The following is a 12,876-nucleotide window of genomic DNA, read 5'->3' on the forward strand; positions in this document are numbered from 1 at the left end:
TCCGAGCGGAGCCCGGGCGGAGCCCAGGAGCCTCGCTCGCGGGCGGCCCGTGGGCGACAGCCGGGCGGGGCGGGCGCCGGCGGGGAGGCCCCCCAGTAAGATGTGCGCGGCGCCGCGGGGCGCCCCCCACTCACAGCAGCGCTCGGGAGCCGGGCAGCTGGGCCAGGCGGCGCCTCAGGGGCTGCTGCGCGCCCGCGCCTAGAGCTGCCGCCCCAGGGAGCCCGCCACGGCCGCGCCCCGGGCACGCTCGGCGGCGCCCAACGATGACCGCTCCCTGGCGGCGCCTCCGGAGTCTGGTTTGGGAATACTGGGCCGGGCTCCTCGTGTGCGCCTTCTGGATCCCGGACTCGCGCGGGATGCCCCACGTCATCCGAATCGGTAAGGGCTCCCTGGAGCCGGGGGTCTCCGTGCGCCCGGGCAGGGGAGGGAACGAGGGGCCTCTGAACGCGACCCTAAGAGATTTTCCAACCTCTCTCCGGGGTGCCGGGGCCAGGTGACCACCAGGAGCTCGACCCATTAAGGACAAAGTTCCAAAGCCGGGGTCACGGGCCTTACTTATTGGCGAGGAGGCAGCCAGCCGGGCTGCGGCGGGCGAGGGGCCCTTGGCGCGCTCCTGGGAGGCCAGACCTGGCGGAGTGTAGCGAAGTGTTCCGGTCCCAGCCCGAGTCGCGGGCGCATTCCCCGGAGACTGCCAGCAGGACCGGCCGCAGACCGAGTTCTGGGACCTGGCTTCTCCGCGAAGCGGGAACCCTGGGGAAGGCGCCAACTTCTCTTCCTTCCCTGCTCCCCGCGGGCCCCTTGCCCCGACCTGAGGCATGGCTGGAGCGGCCGCGGCGGGGACGCAGAGTCCGGCTTCGCATTACGAGGGCAGTCGGTCTCCTCTCCTGGTGGCCGCTCTCGGCCTCGGTGGCCCCGGTTCAGCCCCGTGGCTCGGGGTAGGGGAGGGGCGGCCCTCGTTGGTCGCTCCAGCCGTCCGTCGCGGCCGAGGCCTCTCTCCCGCCTGGGGCTGCGCAGGCGGGGGGAAGGGAGCAACGGAGCCTCCCCAGCGCAGCCAGGGAAGGCCACGGGAGGCATGCGAGTGGTTTTTAAAGTTATCCGAAATCCCTCCGCAGCTGGCGGCGGCTGGCGGGGCCGCGCGCAGCTTTCTGGAGCTCTGGCGTCTCCGCGTCTATACTCGCCAGAGACTCTTACTACGGGCTTTAACTTTGTTGTGGCCGCCCCAGGCACCGTGTAGGCAGCGCTATCGGCTGTGCGGCGGGCCCTGAGTGTCCCAGGCCCGAGACCGCCACGGCTGGGCCCGGCCTGGCCACGCGGGAGCCTCCGCCACGCAGGCCCCGTGCACGCCGCCAGGCCGGAGACCTGGGCCGCCTGGGTTCGCTAGGCGCCACCACCAGCATCTGGCACAAGGAGGCCAGAGCTCTGCTGAGCCGGGACAGCCTTCCTCCCCTGTGGCTCTAATCCAGGCGCGGACTCTGGAATGCCAGCGGCGTAGAGGGGGTGCAGGGAACCAATATCGAGCTTGGTTTCCTCACTTGAGGTTTTCCTAGGAAGCAGGCAGAAATCCTGAGGGTGCCTCTCTCCTCCCTGGCTCTCTCCTGGATCCCAGATCCTCTTGAACTGGACGTCTGGACCAGGAGTAGAGTACAGCCCCCAGCACTGCCCATGCTGGGGTCTTTCTGTCCATGCCCAGGACCCTGGCAGGCAGACATTTGAGGCAGAGGAATCCAGGCACCGGACTCTGGGGACAACCCTCTCGGCCAGGCTTAACCCTTTGCAGCCCAGGCTGCTCCTGACAAACCGAAAATGTCTTTTGTATTTCTGCGCCTTTTCCTGCCCCAGCACCGAGTCTGGTCACCATTCCAGGAGCAGGCAGCCCCTAACTAGTGGGCCAGCCCTTCCTTTATTCCCTCCTTCCTTCCCTCTGTTTTTGTTATTTTCGTTTGTTTGGGTTTTTTGTGGGCCTACATGGTAGGGCACCCTTGGAAGAAAAGAAGGGGGACTCAAAAGGTGCTATACACCCAGTCCACGCATTGCAGTTTCCTCTTCTGTGGTCCTTCCTCTGCAGGGGTGTGATGCCTGCACTCCCAACCCAGCATCCGGGATGGAGGTCTTACGGGGGCTCAGGAAGACAGGAACAGGTGAGGGAAGCCCCAAAAGGATGAGCTGAGGAGGGCAGAAAGATGTATCCTCACCTGCTCCCTCTTGCTGTGAAATGAAATTGACTTGCACTGGGGGACTCCTCACTGCCCTGAGGGGAAGCCCCAAGCCTGCCCGCCCTTTCCTGGGTTCAGTGTGTAATAATGCAATTAAGGATGGCAAAGCCCTCCTCTCTTCTAATCTTCTTCATATTAAGCCCCAGGATTAATTAGCGTGTCGGCCCAAGCCATTTATATCCGAGAGCCCTGCCCTATTTGATTCCCAGCCGGAGGACTAGGGTGCTGTGCCGATGCCAAATGTGACCGCCGGAGCTGTGCCAGCTTGGACGGAGGATGGGAAGGCTCTGAGGCCTCTGGGCTTCTCTGGAGCTTCCTGGAGAGCTGAACTTCCATCCTTCTAGCTCAGGCTGGAGCCTCAGCTGGGGCCAGGGGCTACAGTGGATGTGGCACAGAGAGAGAGACAGAGAATCTCATGCTGAGACACAAACACAGCACCTTGGCTGGGCCCGATGCCATCTCCCTTTTCTCCTCTCTCCCCACCCCTGGGATCTCAGGGCTCTGGCTGAGGAATCGAGGGCTGTAGGAATTGAGACCCAGGAAATTGAGCTCCGGGATATGCTGGGTGCGTCTGGTTTCCCAGACTGGTGCCTGAGCTGGCTGCGCTGGGAGCCGAATCCTTCTCCAGCAGGCAGGCGTCGCCCAGCACCAGCCTGGGAGAGGGTTTCCCTGCAGGTGTGCAAGGTTCTTTTTGGGCTGGGGAGCAGCATACCCGCCCCTTCTCTTTGTGCCTTTTTTGGGGGCTGAAATTTCCTCTTAGACAAGGAGATGGATAGCTCAGCAGTGTGACAGAGTGTTCAAACAATCCGTCTTGAATAGATGAATTGCGTTGCTCTGTCTTTTTGTAATTGTGTCTATCAGAGGGAGAGGTCAAGGCATTGATTGCTTGGATGGTTTGCAAGTAACAAAGGAGAGTGAGGGAGAGAGCGAGGGAGAGAGAGTAATTGGATTGTAGTCTGCGGGAAAAAAATGATCATTGATTATTTTATATGAATATGTGGAAGATGTATTCTGCGTGTGATTATCAAATGTTGCTCATTGAAGGTTTTCAAGGCATATTGTTCAGCATTTTATTATTATTATTATCATCGTTATTATTGTTCAGATGGATCCTAGTCATAACTCACAGAAAGCAGCTTAATGCATGGGTCCTCCCAGCCAAATGTGGTTCAGTGGACTCATGTGGGAACCTGGAATTCCTGGTTATGTGACCTGAAGCTGAAGTGGAGGGGCCCTGGGCTGGGAGCCAGGAGGCCTGGGTTTTTTGCTTTGCCTTCCACCAGTTTTCTGGGCCAGCTTGGTCAAATCGCACTCTCCCATCAACCTCGAGCCTCAGTTTCTCCATCTGTAAACTACTGAGTTGGCCATGATGGTTTGGGATATTCTGTGGTTTCAAAGTTCCCTTTAGTGCAGGCTCACGGGGACTATCAACGCCATCATAGGTTTCGTGGCTTGCATTACGTACACACCACAGGATTCAGGGCCAGCCTGGAATTTGAAAAGGGAACCAGACAGTGGTGGTGGCAGCTGGGGAGCTCGAGTGGACGGTGGTGATCTCTAGTCAGCCATGGGGGAGATTTAGAGCCAAATGACTGCAGAGACATAAAGCAGGTGTGTGTGTGTGGGCAGTGGGGAGGTGAGGAGTAGGTGGGAGGGATGGGTTGGCTCAGCACCAGACTCTCGAGCATCTACAGAGCAGAACAGAGTTTCAAGGCTGCCCAGCGGGCGTAGAAGTCTCTCCCTGGGGCTTGAAGTCCCCTCCCCCAGAGTTCCCAAATCAGCCCTGTCCGCATCTCCTCCCATCAGTTCACCCAGACGATCCTGAATGTTCATATCCTGAGTTTGGGAGCCGCTGTGTGTAAAACAATGAGAAATTTCTCGCAGTGACTGGTGATGTGCTGAAACATCGCTGCTGTGGAGGAGCAGACAGGAGCTGAATAAAGATCAATAGGGTTTCCCCCCCTGGAAGTAAATAGCTTCAGACAAGACCTGGGAGTGGCCCGAGGGGCCTTAGAAAGCATCAACTTGAGGAATCTCTGCCTCCACTTTCTAGCCCTGCTGCTCCTGTCAGCACGGGCTCCCCTCCTTCTGGAGCTGGAGTTTAATTTCTTCTCGATGCCTGCCTTGCACTGCGTTAAACGTTAAACTGTCTTTTGACGTCAGGATGATCTGGGGTTTTGCGAGATGGTTAATGCAGGGTGAGCCAGCCCACTGTCCTGACTAGGCCCTTCCAAGGTCACTCGCATCCCCCTGCCACCACCACCAGCACAACAGCTGACTTCAGAAGTCCAGCCGGCTGTGCTCTTTCGAAAGGGCTTTCAGGAGCGGCTTTTCATCCCCACCCTTCAGAAACACAAGGCTGCTTGGCTGCTTTTAGGATCCTTCGTGGGACCTGGGAGCCTCCCTGAGTCCCCGCGTTCCCACAGGCACTATGTGTCCCTGCCCCAGGAAACAGCCCCCTCCGTGGGGGAGGAGGTGCAGATACCCTGTAGATACTAGAACAACCCCTTCGGGGTGGGGGGTGGGCAGTGGTGCACGGCTGCATGCAGGGGGGCTCAGGACTGCTTGGGGTACTCCTTTTGGGGAAGACCTGATTGTGCTTCTACACCTGGGACTATTGCTGACCTGCCGAGGCCGGGCTTTCTCCATGCTGTCGCCGTCAGCTGCCCCTGCCTCTGCCTCCCTCCTCGCTGGCTCAGGACCCTCCAAGGTTCCCTTTGGCTAGGCAGCAGCAGAGAGGAGCTCGGCCTCACCAGTCCTTGCCTGGCAGGCAGAGGGGACTGGAGCTCCAGGAGCAGGGCCCTTTCTCCTAGGCTAGCACCCAGCAGGCCCTAGCTTGTCCTCCCCAGAGGCTGGTGTGATGGGACAGGAGCTTTGGATGGATGGATAGGCCGAGGGAGGGCCTGGTGCAGAGGGCGGGGGCTTGTTGGCTGGAATAGCTCTTCTGGCAGGTGCTGATTCCCCAGCAGCAGCACCAGGGGGCAGTGTGCCTGTGCCGAGGTGGCCGTGCCATCTCTGGCCTGGGACCCCACCTGGGTCTGGAGCAAAGTCAAAATAATAAAATGATACACAACAGCAATACGATGGCCCCGATTTATTGAGCACTTACTAGCTGCCAGGCACTGTTCTTTTCAAACAATGACTCCTCACTTGGGTAGGAAGGGCTCCAGGAATGTAGCTGTTGCATTTTTTTTTTCCCTCACCATCTTGTTTCGCCTTCACCACCCGGCAGATATTATCCTCATTTGGCCGATGAGGAAACTGAGCTTGGTGAAGTCCCTTGCCCAAGATCACGTGGCCAGTGAGTGGGGGAGGTAGGATAAGAACTCCTGCCAGCCTGACCCCAGATCCTGTGTTTTTAGCTGTCGTTGTAGTGGGAACATAAGAAGCACTGGTTTTCACAGACGCTGAATGCCACCCCCCGCCCACCCCCAGTTCTGGGTGGCATCACTGGGCTGGGCTCTTTGGCTCACTATGGGTGATGGCTGTGTGGGCTTTGTGACATTAAACTGTACCAGTGCCAGTTTTCAGAGTCAGACTGACCTTGCCAGTGGGCCACTGGGCAGCTAGCTATGCTTCCTCTAGAGCAAAGGTATAGACGGCCTTTTTCACCCTTCCTGCGCCTGCAACATACATCCTTACACTGAATACACCCACCTTGTCTGGGATTCTGGACTTCTGGACTCTGCCTAACACTTTAATCAAAGCCCCAGATATAGTTTGGACTCTCCCAGAGGAATCCCTCTATTCTGGAAATTCCAGCCTATGTATCACCCTAGTAGCCATCAGGCTGTCCTCAAAGACTTCATCAGAGCCTTGAGGAAACTCCAGGGCCACGCGTCTGTGTCTCCCTCTCCTTCCATCCTCTTCAGCTGGTGGCTTGACCAGAGAAGGTGATCAGTGCATTAGCTCTTTGCCCTTCCTTCCTTCCCCCACCTCCCTTTTCCCTCCCCAATCCCATCTCCTCTCCCCTCCAGCATCCTTTCCAGGCTAATAGGTTTTATGGTCATTTTATTTTTAAGCAAGGGTCACTTGCTGACCTTCTAAGTAAGCCCTGCCTTGCCTTGAACTGGGTCTGGTGGACAATAGGAGGGTCAGGTCCATTGGCGCTGGGCCCTGGGGTATGTGTTGCTGTCCCACAGACACTGTGGGTTGGTGTGGGGACCTGGGTGCCAAAGATGCCCAGTCCACCCTTCCCCTTCCACCTCTGCAGGAGCAAAGGCAAGCCCACATTCACCTTTCTTGTAGATCATGTTCCTTCTTCCAGGAGACAATGGGAGACTGGGATAATAGTGGCCACCAGGGACTGAACTGTTCTGGAAGTGGGGAAAACTGCTCTGCTCAGAGTCCCTACAGAGGTGACAGACTGGGGACAAGCACAATCAAAGGGGTCAGGTTATTTTCCAGAGCCTCAATTTCCCTGTGTGTCAAATGGGGAAGAGACTACCTACCTCAAATAGAATTAAACAGATGTAATGTCTTTTCAGGAAAGCTTAAATCCTGTCCAAGATCAGCATTTCTCCTTCTTATTGTGGAAGGAGAGGAGTCTGATGCCAGCACTGAGCAAGGGACTGGGGTGAGGTGAGTGAGGCTGTTGGGGTAGCAGGATTTAAGGAGGCTCTCAAGTGGTGACCCTGCTTTTGCTCAACTGGCTGTGAGAGTAAGCACGCGCCTCCTTAAATTTTGTGCCCCAGGTGCCTCACTGGCCTGGACCATTTTAAAGCTGCTGGGCCCCAGGGCACTCCGCCCTACCTACATTGGTTAATTTCCTTGGAATTACCTCCAGGGTCTGCTCGACCTCCTGCTGCAGCCAGGCACTCTCCTCCCCACCAGGCTTGCGTGCCCACATCCCTCTCCTGTCTTCCTTTGACCTTTGTGCCTTGTTTACTAATGCTTACTGACCTTGACTGTAGCTATGCTTGTGGGTAGGTCAAAGGCTTTCTCTAGTGAAGAAGTTTTTGGAGTCAAATGATGTATTTCATTGATTCTAAGATGGATTCTTTCCCTCCCACCCTCCCCAGCACAGTTTCACATCTTTGAAATCAGTCTGTGTCTCCCATGTCAAATCCCAGTTTACTTGTGGATTGTTCCTTTCTTGGCACCTCCAGGCATAATGGTGTGTCTCCGGGTTTGGTGGAATGTGGTGGGTCTGAGTTTGAGCCGGGGAGTCTACCGAGCTAGCTGTGTGACCTTGGGCGAGTCACTTCACCTCGGAGCCTCCATTTCCTCATCGACGAGATAGAAATATTAATATTAGGTTAAACCGTATTCAGCTAGTTTTGACTTATAAAAAATTCATATGGTTGAGCCTTACAGTGTGGTCTTCATAAGGTTATTCTGAGAATTAAAGGAGATAAAGAATATAAAGCTCTTTGCCCAGAGCCTGATTCTTAATAAATGTTAGGAGAAAAAGTATTCGCCAAGGGTGGAGACTTTGTCTCTGCCATCAGACTCTGAGCTCTGAGGCTGTCTGCTTCCTGTATGTCCTCTGCCTTGTGCCAACCCTGGTGCTCAGTCCCTGCAGCTCAGTATGTGACGTTTGCCCACTTCCCGCAGACCCATGTGCCCGGCAGTGGAATGGATGGCGCCGGCAGCCTGCGACAGTTACTTGCCATGCTAGGAAGCAAGAGCGGTGCCCTTCCTAGGATGCTCCGGTACATCTAGAAGCTTCCAGACTCCTCCTAGCCTGTTATTTGTCACATACCTGCAGACCACAGTGTGCTGGTTCTTCCCTACATGTGCAGTGTTTTAACTGAAATGCATTTTGCATGTAGTCAGACCTGGGAAGATCCTGTTTGTGGGATGCTCCAGAGGGATTGGTCCAGGGAGTCCTGATCAATCTTTCTTGGATGGGGAGTCCAAACTTGCTTCCTCAGCAAGCCAGTGTATCCCAGAGAGGGTCTGCGGCTGGAGGCTGGGCCTCAGGGGATAGACATTGCTGGTTCTGCTGGGAGACACCAGGTAATGAGTCCACGGCAAAAGCCAGGGAGGAGAGAGTCCCCATGGTGATCTTACAGATCGGAGATAATGAGATGGAGTGAGATCCGGGGGGAGTGGCAGCTTCGACTCCAAATCCTTTGGTGCGATGCTGAATGGTGGTTAAGGAAGGCAGAGGGAAAAAGAGGAGAGAGAGGAGCTAAGATTCCAGTTTGTGTGAAGAGGGTTCCAATACATAGGAGACAATTAAGTCTTTTGCTGTTAAAGGGACTGATGCAGACAGGCTGCGATGGAAGAGGGTTTATAGAGTTCTCAGAACCACTGCAGGGATGGGCTCTTTAAATATGGGAATGAGGGAGACTTCTGCAAAGCCTTCCTGCATCTGCTTTGCAGAACTGAAATATGCTATTCCAAAAAGCCTGCCCAATTGGGCGGAAGAGCAGGAGCAGGGAGCCAAGGACTTCCCAGGGCTCCAGGCATCACATTTCCTGTCTATGGTGAAGAATCACAGAATCCAGGCTGAAAAGAACCCCAGGGGTCAGTTTGGCCCCTGCTTCTTAAATATTAACATGCATCAGAATCACCTGGAGTGCTCAGTAAACTAGGCTGCTGGGTCCCACCCCCAGAGCTCCTGATTCAGTGGATCTAGGGTGAGGCCTGAGAATTTGCATTTTAACAGGTTCCCAGATAATGCTGATGCTGCTTATCTGGGGACGACACTCTAAGAACCACTGTTCTAAGTCACTGGAGCACCCCCCTATTAGGTGGAAATCTAGTCTCTGATTGAATATCTCCTGTAACAGGAAGCTCACCATTTTTCGACCACGCTTTTGTTCTTTATTGCAAACGTTTTGGCTCATTCCAATTTTTGTTGTACATTTTCCCCTAAAATTGGTTTCCCTGCAGTTCCAGAAGGCAGGATAACTTGAACGTTGAGAGTGTAGGATCTGAAATCCATCTGTCTAAGTTTGAGCTCTCATTCCCTCCTTCCAGGCTATGTCACTTTGGGTAAGTCATTTAACTTCTCTAAGCCTCGATTTCCTCACCTGTAAAATGGGGATAATAATAGATTTGACCTCGTGGGATCATTATGAGAATTAACATGCCTGGCCCAAAGGAAGCTTTCCATATATTTTAGCAATTTAACATTGTGGATAAGCTCACAGGTTCTGGAATCTGACAGCCTGAGTTTGAGGGCTGCCTCCATCACTTTCTACCTGTGTGATCTTGGGCAAATTATTCAATCTACAGTAATAATAATACTAGTAGTGACAGTAATACCTGCCTCATGGTTTTTTTTTTTTCAAATTGCAGTACAGTCAATTACAATGGGTCAATTTCTAGTGTACAGCACAATGTCCCATTCATGCATATACATCCATATATTTGTTTTCATATTTTTTTTTCATTGAAGGTTATTACAAGATACTGAGCGTAGTTCCCTGTGCTGCCTCATGGGGATTTTATAAGGATTAAATAAGTTAATGTACATAATGTGTTTAGACCACAGCCATGGTAAGCACTCAATAAATGTTACCATTGTTCTTATGATTATGCTCACCCCATCCTCTGATATTGGTTTGGATTTGCACCCTGCCCCACTGTGCAACCCTACAGAAATGTAAAGGCATTTCTCCAGACTAAAGATGCCCACTCCTTCCAGCATGGTGTCGAGAGCTAACCTCAGTCCCGCTTATGTGTTGTAACTGGTAACCTCATCACCAATACCTCCGTGTTGGTATCTACTTATACAACCCCAGGTTACTTCAGCCTTTTCAGCAGCCATTTCAACTCTGTTGATTTATACTGAGCCGGTGGTCTCATGAGATCGCAAGGTCTTTTCCACAGGCATCGCTTCTCTCTTTGGCAGTTGATTTTTGAACCTCGAGGCAGGACCTGTCATTTATTTCTAGGAAACCAATCCTTGAACCTCAGGGCAGTTATTCTTGCTCTTTGTTTCTGGACCACCAAAGCCTGTTCCCATCTCTCCGTCTTTGGGAGGTAGGCATGGATTTCACCCTCTTCTTCCTCCCTTGCTTGCCTTCAGGGGCTGTGGTGGAGAAGTAAGTGGTTGTTGACCTGTGGCTGGGATTGGGGAACCACTGATCTGGACAGTGAGGCTTTTTTGGCTCCCTTTCTGTTGTCTGGCGTGCTTCATGCCATCTGAGCCTGGGATGAACGTGCCTTCCCTCACTTCGGCAGTCCCTGCCATCAACACATTAGGCAGGAAATGACCAATGTCAGAGTCTGTTGGCTCTAGTCAGTGGTCTTGGATCCACTGCCCTACACTTTAACCAGCTTCAAAATCCCACTAGCCTCCTCTTGCTTTCAGGCCCTGTCTGACCTGCTGTGGTTGGCTTCTCCGGGCTCATGCACTGTCCCTTCTTGCCTCACACACACTCTCTGCCCCTCTGTACTGAACATCCAAGTCCTCAGAAGGCACTGCACTTTCCCTCACACTCAGCCTCTGCTTTTGGTATTCTTTCTGGCTAACTTCTAGCCATCCTTCCTTCAGGTCTCAGCAAACATATCTTTTCCTCCAGGAAGCACTTCTTGACTCTCACCTCCTTCTATGAGTCCCCACAGCACCCTGAACTTCCCTTGTCATAGCACTTGCTGTGTTGTAATTTTTGGTTACCTTAGAGAGAAGCTCTCTTAGAAAAGTCTTAGAGACAAGCAGGGACGTAGGGACCACAGTTGGCTTAGTCACCACTTTGCCCAGTGCATCTAGCACCATGTGTGACTCATAGTAGGTGATTAAGAACTATCTGCTGAGTAAATGAATGCCTTGATGCACACTGGGTTCTGGTAGTGTGAATGCATGCACGTGTGTGTGTTTGTGTACTTGTAAGAGACGACCAAGGAAAGATTTGCTTCTCTAGCACAGGGTTCCCAAATTGGAGTTCGGTAGCCATTCTTTATCCCAAGCTTGATGAATGAATATAGTCACTTTCCTTTGTATCAGTGGGGAAACTGAGGGCTTAAGTGATGGTCCCAATTTCTGACTGACTGGGCTGACCTATCTGCAGTGTTAATGTAGCTGAGAGTGAGGGTGGGACAGGTTTGCAGGGCAGCCCTGAGCTTCCTCTCCTGAACATGACAGGACCAGGCTCTCCCTTGAGGCCAGGACCTCCCCTTTCTTGCTTCCCTCCCCAAGGAAACAGATGACACATTATAAGCAGAAAGAGCTTGTTGCCTACATGGCCATTTTTCCTGCCCAGTTTAATAGAGGTGACAGCCGTCTATTTTACTTGTCTCGTAACATCGAATCAGTAAATAAAATATGGGTGAACTCTCAGGTTTAGCTGAATTATGGCTGGTCCATGGGGACTGAGGGCTAGGGGGGTGAGTTGAGCAGAGAGATTGAATCCCTGGCTTCTTGCAGGAGAAGCTGATCCTTGTCTCTTCTGGATCCAGAAAATCTTCCTGCCTGGAGGAGGCCAGGTAAGGTCATCCTGTTTGACAGTCTCTGAGTCCATATAAGAACCAGAAATCACAAGTGGAGGCACCCCAAAGGTCAGAGTTACAGGAGCACAGTTCCTGTCCCCACTCTTTTCTCTTGTAGATTGGGATACTGAGGAATGAAAAGGGGGAAATGACTTGTGCCACATCCCTTGGTGAGCCAGGGAGAAATCAGATGAAAACATGGTCTCTGATCCCCAGTCTGTTAAGAAAATCCCATCCATTTTCCTGTTACACACACACGCACACACGCACACAAACATGTACACATTGGAAGCTTTAAATTTTCAGTCTTTAAGAGAGATAAGGAAGCTAGATTTGTCCTATGTGGCAAAACAGGCCGAGAAAACCTCTTTTTCACATTGAGGAGAAATACAGATCAGATTATTATGTGTTTCTAAAAGCTCGTAGATAGTGATAACACCCTGTGCCAGTGGCGAGAGGCAGGAAGATTAAGGTTCACCCCAAACTCTGCATTCAGCACCACGGAGAGCAGCCAGGCCCTGGGGTAGTGAGTGGGCACCACCTGCACGCTGACTCGTCTTCCAGGGGCGATGTGGTTATTGTAGGATTTTGCTAAACAGGCATTCTGTACAGGCATCCTTTTCCCCAGTGCTATTCCTCTAGGACTCTGGTGTTCGCAAACTGGACCGAGGTATTTAGCAGGTACACAGCAGGCTAGTAGGAACTATTATTTGTGGTCATTCAAATCGAGTAACTTACAGTAAAAGAAAATGGAGCCAATGGATAGAATTTTCTCCTTTTTTTTCTCCCACATAAATTGTTCTTAAACCTTTGGTGCCTTGTACGGCTTGTCTGCTAGGGAGCAGTAGCAGATGACAAAACGAGTGAACATTCCATTGTCAAATATCACACCTGATACCAAGCGTCTTTGCTCAGCTTGTCAGCATCATCTTTCACATTGCATTTGGTAAGTAGGCTTGTGTTATGTATTTTTATCCTGCTAAATGTGATTTCTTAAAAGTATTTTGTGTGTTATTATTTTCTGAGATGTGGAGCCCTGCATACCTATAATAGAGCCGTATTTTCTGCTAGTAAATAAAATTACTCCTCATTCAGGTGATGGGAATTAAATGTGTCACAGCTTTGTGGCATTCCCCAAAGAACCCCAGCAGTGCCAGGTGCTCCACCACCTGGATGTGTCTGAGAAGCCTTGTGATCTGGCTGGGCATTGACAGAAGTCTCTCCCAGACAGGAAAATCACGCCATGAGTGACCTCAGCAGGCTTCAGAGAAAGGGGGAA

General features: G+C 52.5%; 1 protein-coding gene across 2 annotated transcripts in view; it reads left to right on the forward strand.

Annotated features, from left to right (window-relative positions):
• The first annotated feature begins 263 nt into the window (after window positions 1–263).
• Window positions 264–12,876, forward strand: part of GRIK3 (glutamate ionotropic receptor kainate type subunit 3) — a 218,089-nt gene continuing 205,476 nt past the window's right edge. For both annotated transcript variants that reach the window (XM_006212677.4, XM_072975812.1), the window contains exon 1: window positions 264–378. In XM_006212677.4, the coding sequence (XP_006212739.2) occupies window positions 264–378 (115 nt within the window). The remainder of the gene's footprint in view (window positions 379–12,876) is intronic.

This window comes from Vicugna pacos, chromosome 13 (genome assembly GCF_048564905.1).
Source record: "Vicugna pacos chromosome 13, VicPac4, whole genome shotgun sequence".
Lineage (NCBI taxonomy): Eukaryota > Metazoa > Chordata > Mammalia > Artiodactyla > Camelidae > Vicugna > Vicugna pacos.